Raw genomic sequence first — 7,014 nt, 5'->3', positions numbered from 1 at the left:
GACTAATTTTGTAAACACATCAAACCTCAGGGACCATTTTTGTAAATTTATCATCCGTAAGGCGCGTACGGGCCTAACGGGCAACGACGGACTTAGTTTCGACGCTCGTTAGGCCCGTACGCGCCTTACGGACGACGTCGACTAAATAATATTTTTTTTATTATTTAGTCGACGTCGTCCGTAAGGCGCGTACGGGCCTAACGAGCGTCGAAACTAAGCCCGTCGTTAAACGGACTTGGTTTCGACGCTCGTTAGGCCCGTACGCGCCTTACGGACGACGTCGACTAAATAATATTTTTTTTTATTATTTAGTCGACGTCGTCCGTAAAGCGCGTACGGGCCTAACGAGCGTCGAAACTAAGTCCGTCGTTGCCCGTTAGGCCCGTACGCGCCATACGGATGATAAATTTACAAAAATGGTCCCTGAGGTTTGATGAATTTACAAAAATGGTCCCTGGTGTTTCCAGGATTTAATAAAATGGTCCCTTGTGTTTCAGAAATTGACCAGGGACCATTTTTGTAAATCCTGGAAACACCAGGGACCATTTTTGTAAATTCATCAAACCTCAGGGACTAATTTTGTAAACACATCAAACCTCAGGGACCATTTTTGTAAATTTATCATCCGTAAGGCGCGTACGGGCCTAACGGGCAACGACGGACTTAGTTTCGACGCTCGTTAGGCCCGTACGCGCCTTACGGACGACGTCGACTAAATAATAAAAAAAAATATTATTTAGTCGACGTCGTCCGTAAGGCGCGTACGGGCCTAACGAGCGTCGAAACTAAGTCCGTCGTTGCCCGTTAGGCCCGTACGCGCCTTACGGATGATAAATTTACAAAAATGGTCCCTGAGGTTTGATGTGTTTACAAAATTGGTCCCTGAGGTTTGATGAATTTACAAAAAGGTCCCTGGTGTTTCCAGGATTTACAAAAATGGTCCCTTGTGTTTCAGAAATTGACCAGGGACCATTTTTGTAAATCCTGGAAACACCTATACGCTGCGTATTGACCAATACGCAGCGTATACAAAACTGATGCTCATTTGGGGTCATTTTGGTAGGTTTGAAGTGTCAAATTTTTGCCAGGTTTCTATACGCTGCGTATTGACCAATACGCAGCGTATATTATTTAGTCGACGTCGTCCGTAAGGCGCGTACGGGCCTAACGAGCGTCGAAACTAAGTCCGTCGTTGCCCGTTAGGCCCGTACGCGCCTTACGGATGATAAATTTACAAAAATGGTCCCTGAGGTTTGATGTGTTTACAAAATTGGTCCCTGAGGTTTGATGAATTTACAAAAAGGTCCCTGGTGTTTCCAGGATTTACAAAAATGGTCCCTTGTGTTTCAGAAATTGACCAGGGACCATTTGTGTAAATCCTGGAAACACCAGGGACCATTTTTGTAAATTCATCAAACCTCAGGGACCAATTTTGTAAACACATCAAACCTCAGGGACCATTTTTGTAAATTTATCATCCGTAAGGCGCGTACGGGCCTAACGGGCAACGACGGGCTTAGTTTCGACGCTCGTTAAGCCCGTACGCGCCTTACGGACGACGTCGACTAAATAATAAAAAAAATATTATTTAGTCGACGTCGTCCGTAAGGCGCGTACGGGCCTAACGAGCGTCGAAACTAAGTCCGTTTAACGACGGGCTTAGTTTCGACGCTCGTTAGGCCCGTACGCGCCTTACGGACGACGTCGACTAAATAATAAAAAAAATATTATTTAGTCGACGTCGTCCGTAAGGCGCGTACGGGCCTAACGAGCGTCGAAACTAAGTCCGTCGTTGCCCTTTAGGCCCGTACGCGCCTTACGGATGATAAATTTACTAAAATGGTCCCTGAGGTTTGATGTGTTTACAAAATTAGTCCCTGAGGTTTGATGAATTTACAAAAATGGTCCCTGGTGTTTCCAGGATTTACAAAAATGGTCCCTGGTCAATTTCTGAAACACAAGGGACCATTTTATTAAATCCTGGAAACACCAGGGACCATTTTTGTAAATTCATCAAACCTCAGGGACCATTTTTGTAAATTTATCATCCGTAAGGCGCGTACGGGCCTAACGGGCAACGACGGACTTAGTTTCGACGCTCGATAGGCCCGTACGCGCCTTACGGACGACGTCGACTAAATAATAAAAAAAAATATTATTTAGTCGACGTCGTCCGTAAGGCGCGTACGGGCCTAACGAGCGTCGAAACTAAGTCCGTTTAACGACGGGCTTAGTTTCGACGCTCGTTAGGCCCGTACGCGCCTTACGGACGACGTCGACTAAATAATATTTTTTTTATTATTTAGTCGACGTCGTCCGTAAGGCGCGTACGGGCCTAACGAGCGTCGAAACTAAGTCCGTCGTTGCCCGTTAGGCCCGTACGCGCCTTACGGATGATAAATTTACAAAAATGGTCCCTGAGGTTTGATGTGTTTACAAAATTAGTCCCTGAGGTTTGATGAATTTACAAAAATGGTCCCTGGTGTTTCCAGGATTTACAAAAATGGTCCCTGGTCAATTTCTGAAACACAAGGGACCATTTTATTAAATCCTGGAAACACCAGGGACCATTTTTGTAAATTCATCAAACCTCAGGGACCATTTTTGTAAATTTATCATCCGTAAGGCGCGTACGGGCCTAACGGGCAACGACGGACTTAGTTTCGACGCTCGTTAGGCCCGTACGCGCCTTACGGACGACGTCGACTAAATAATAAAAAAAAATATTATTTAGTCGACGTTGTCCGTAAGGCGCGTACGGGCCTAACGAGCGTCGAAACCAAGTCCGTTTAACGACGGGCTTAGTTTCGACGCTCGTTAGGCCCGTACGCGCCTTACGGACGACGTCGACTAAATAATAAAAAAAATATTATTTAGTCGACGTCGTCCGTAAGGCGCGTACGGGCCTAACGAGCGTCGAAACTAAGTCCGTCGTTGCCCGTTAGGCCCGTACGCCTTACGGATGATAAATTTACAAAAATGGTCCCTGAGGTTTGATGTGTTTACAAAATTAGTCCCTGAGGTTTGATGAATTTACAAAAATGGTCCCTGGTGTTTCCAGGATTTACAAAAATGGTCCCTGGTCAATTTCTGAAACACAAGGGACCATTTTATTAAATCCTGGAAACACCAGGGACCATTTTTGTAAATTCATCAAACCTCAGGGACCATTTTTGTAAATTTATCATCCGTAAGGCGCGTACGGGCCTAACGGGCAACGACGGACTTAGTTTCGACGCTCGTTAGGCCCGTACGCGCCTTACGGATGACGTCGACTAAATAATAAAAAAAAATATTATCATCCCTTTATTAATGGAAAAACCTTATCATCCCTCGTCTCCTTCTTTTTAGAACTTGTTGAACTGTTTGGTTGCATTTTAGGTTTTTCAGACTTCACAAACGAACCAGTTCCACGAGAGCCCTCTGACGGTACGTATGAGCTGTGTCGGGGTAAATCGTACCTATGCTTGGGGGAAGCGGTAATTACGTTGCTGTCCTCGCCATAGGAGCTGTATCTCGCAGCTTGGTCTAACCTCGCAGCTTCATCTAGCCTTTCTTGTACTTTCTTTGATGTAGGCCGACCGCGAGTGTTTTGCTGGACGATCGGTGGTTTCTTGGTTGACGATTTCGGGGTGAAAACCGCTTTTATCTTTGAAAGCATACTCTTTTGCTGAACGGGGGACTGCGCCTCTAAATGTTGCCGCACATTATTGAGCTCTGCTACAATATCGACCTCCTCGTCTACCAGTTTACAAGGGAGCAAGTCAAGCTTACGCCAGAATACATCTATCTCGTCGAGTTGTATTATACGCCCTGCACAGTTAAGTTAATACGGTGTGAGAAACAGCTAAATCGTACAAAATAACAAAAGGTTTGTTGTTTTAATATTTTTTACCTGTACGGTTGTAGTTTTCCAGTCTACAAGCACACGGCAATCCTTTGCTAAGCCACATATGGCAACCACATGATGCGTTAAGTTTCCGCAACACATCCATCTTCCTCAGTAGCTCTTTTTCCAGCAAATCAAGTGCTTCATGGGAAACCTTTCCACGTAGGTTGTCCAACATTCAGTGTCTATGGTGGTTCATCGTTTTTTCGATGCTCTCAGTGAAACTTTTTTGTATTTCATCATACTGAGTTTCAACTATATCAATGATGCATCTTGCTATTCGCTCCAATGAACTCCCGCGCGTAATGTATCTTTTTAAATTTGCGTGCTGGCTCTCAACTCTGTTGGTGGTGCGCTGACCAAAGTTGCGACACTTATCGGTCCACGCATAAACGAACATTTCTTTATAGTCTTTGAGCCAGTTTTCGTAGACGTAATCATAGACACCTGTAAAAATAAAATAATGAAATGTAAAAGCGTGTGTGAAATATAATAGATTGGGTGAGTCGTTTGTTGAAGGAACACTTACTTTCTCGGTTGGCAACCACGAGTCGGTTATACATTTTCTCCAAGTTGTACTTGTACATGGGCTCTGATGAAGATTCGCACAATGTCCGCCAGTACGACATAAATTTCCCCCAATCTTCTTTATCGAACCCTTCCTTGCACTTTCTAGCTATATTTTGTTGGATGTGAAAGTGGCATAGAAGCCTTTTTGCGTTCGGGAATACTTTAGAACACGCGTTTATCAGGGCAAGCTCCCTATCCGTGACTATCACACGCGGCATCATACATTCATGCAATATTGACTTGATCCGCTCAAGCACCCACACGTAGTTACCCCTTCGTTCTTTACAAATAACGGCATGTGCGATACAAAAAGACTTCCCAGTCGACGTCATACCCACAACCTGGACAAATGGCATGTTGTAGAGGTTTGTTTTGTAGGTCGCGTCGATCAACATCACGTGCGGGAATGCACGCCACATAGTGATTGAATAAGGATGAACAAAGAAAATCTCTGTTACGACATCTGTTTTGGGATCTTGTCGGGTGTCGTAAATGAATCGGCGGTCATGCAGCAGGCTTTCCAGTGCCTGAATAGGATTCTTTCCGTCCATTATTGTCGCTCTAATTTTTTGTACCGCATTTTGCACGTCTTTCTGAACGTGCAGGCTGTCGGGGAACTGCTTTCTTAGGGTTTGAAATATGATACGTGGCTCCATGTTTTGAGCAGTTAGCTGCTCCACTAGCTTGTATTCGGCTTTAGTGAATCTTCGCACAAAAGCGTGGCCCAACAGACTCGTCGTAGGTTCGTGGTTATGGTTCGCACAGTCCACTTTTAACTCCCACGTGTCGTTCGTCACGTCCCGGATGGCGAGTAATGAAAACGGGCAGCCGATTTTTTTGCTACCAGCTTTCCTAACTGTTGCTTTACTACGGTGTTCACCACTACGGTCGCACACAAGCCATACCATCCCAGTAGTACCGCCAATATTTTTTGATCGGCGGGTAACAATTACGTAACCATTATCCTTTCCCGTTTCTTGTACCCAATTCTTCAAATCAGTTAGAGACATGAAACGCTAAAAAAGGTTACGTTAATAATAATATAATCGAAACTTCAGGGACCATTTGTGTCAAAAAGACATTAATAATAATAATAACAATATTAATAATAATAATAATAATAATAATAATTATTATAATAACCATAATAATAATTATAATAATAATAATAATAATAATAATAATAATAATAATAATAATAATAATAATAATATAATCGAAACTCATACTTCAGGTACTAATTTTTGTCAATTTTCGAAACTTTAGGGACCATTTTTTTCAATTTTAGAAACTTTAGGGACCATTTTTTTCAATTTTAGAAACTTTAGGGACCATTTTTTTCAATTTTAGAAACTTTAGGGACCATTTTTGTCAATTTTAGAAACTTTAGGGACCATTTTTTTCAATTTTAGAAACTTCAGGGACCATTTTTGTCAATTTTCGAAAGTTCAGGGACCATTTTTGCAATTTTCGAAAGTTCAGGGACCATTTTTGTCAATTTTTGAAAGTTTAGGGACCATTTTTGTCCATTTTCGAAAGTTCAGGGACCATTTTTGTCAATTTTTCAAAACTTCAGGGACTGTTTTGTCAATTTTTGGAAACTTCAGGGACTATTTTCGTAAAATTTGAAACTTCAGGGACTTTTTTTTGTTTTTGGCACTTAACTGGACTAACTGAGTTCTCTAACTCAGTTAGTGGTCCCTTGTATTAAATGCTAACCTAGTTAGGATATAACTATGATTTAACTAACTAAGTTAGGTTTAAACTAACCATTTTAACTATGATTTAACTAACTAAGTTAGGTTTAAACTAACCATTTTAACTAAAAATCAATTTCATGATTCTTTTATTTATTTACAATACTAATTTATTTAAAATATTTTTTATTAATTTATTTATTTAGAAAAGAAAAATAAATTGTTTATTAACTTAACTTTCTTAACTTGTTTATTTACTAAATCTTATAATTATTTTGTTAATTAATTATAATATTTTTAACAACAACAATAATAATAATAATAATAATAATAATAATAATATTTATAATTATATTTATAATTAAAGTATTTTAACAATAATAATAATTATTATAATTATATTATTTTTAACTATAATAATAATAATAACAATTATAATTATAATAATAATAACAATAATTATTTTAATGTGATACCTCATTTACTTGAAATGGATTGCTCGGGGTAGATGGTTCATAAAGTGATGTGTTACGGGACTCATAACCATATCCAACTTCATCCCTAGATCTGTCGTATACACTGTAACCACCGTCACCCCCATATCTATCGTATCCACCGTAGCCCCCATATCCACTGTAACCACCTTCACCCCCGTATCCACCATCACCACCGTATCCACTGTAACTTCCGTATCCACCTTCGTCCCCGTATACCCCATAACCCGGATACGATGGCTGCGACGGGTAATATGGTTCATCAACAGGTGCATTCTCAGCACCGTATCCACTTTGTTGCACGTACAGAGATTCATACCCGTATCCGTAATCTTGACACACTTGATGCACCGGATAATTTGGT

At 41.0% G+C, this 7,014-nt stretch overlaps 2 protein-coding genes across 2 annotated transcripts in view; both read right to left on the bottom strand.

Annotated features, from left to right (window-relative positions):
• Nucleotides 1-3,298: 3,298 nt before the first annotated feature.
• On the bottom strand, nucleotides 3,299-4,067 carry LOC110876018. Its single transcript, XM_022124202.1, has 2 exons — nucleotides 3,896-4,067; nucleotides 3,299-3,813 (listed from the first exon to the last, which is right to left on the bottom strand). Exons 1-2 carry the CDS (start codon nucleotides 4,065-4,067, stop codon nucleotides 3,299-3,301), a joined length of 687 nt encoding a protein of 228 aa, XP_021979894.1.
• LOC110876019 (PKS-NRPS hybrid synthetase CHGG_01239-like) overlaps nucleotides 4,068-7,014 on the bottom strand; it is a 3,623-nt gene continuing 676 nt past the window's right edge. The window contains exons 1-3 of the mRNA XM_022124203.2: nucleotides 6,633-7,014; nucleotides 4,419-5,475; nucleotides 4,068-4,336 (exon numbers count right to left, since the gene is read on the bottom strand). The exon at nucleotides 6,633-7,014 is cut by the window's right edge and continues 676 nt beyond it. Of these exons, the coding sequence (XP_021979895.1) occupies nucleotides 4,068-4,336; nucleotides 4,419-5,475; nucleotides 6,633-7,014 (1,708 nt within the window). The remainder of the gene's footprint in view (nucleotides 4,337-4,418; nucleotides 5,476-6,632) is intronic.

The sequence above is a fragment of the Helianthus annuus genome, chromosome 9, assembly GCF_002127325.2.
Source record: "Helianthus annuus cultivar XRQ/B chromosome 9, HanXRQr2.0-SUNRISE, whole genome shotgun sequence".
NCBI lineage: Eukaryota > Viridiplantae > Streptophyta > Magnoliopsida > Asterales > Asteraceae > Helianthus > Helianthus annuus.
Note: the sequence above shows the minus strand (reverse complement) of the source record. Positions and strands in the feature narration are given on the sequence as shown.

Coding starts and splice junctions, on each gene's coding strand:
- LOC110876018 (XM_022124202.1), bottom strand. CDS start 4,067: ATGTTGGACAACCTACGTGGAAAGGTTTCCCATGAAGCACTTGATTTG. Junction 3,814..3,895: donor GGAAAACTACAACCGTACAG/GTAAAAAATATT, acceptor TTAACTGTGCAG/GGCGTATAATACAACTCGAC.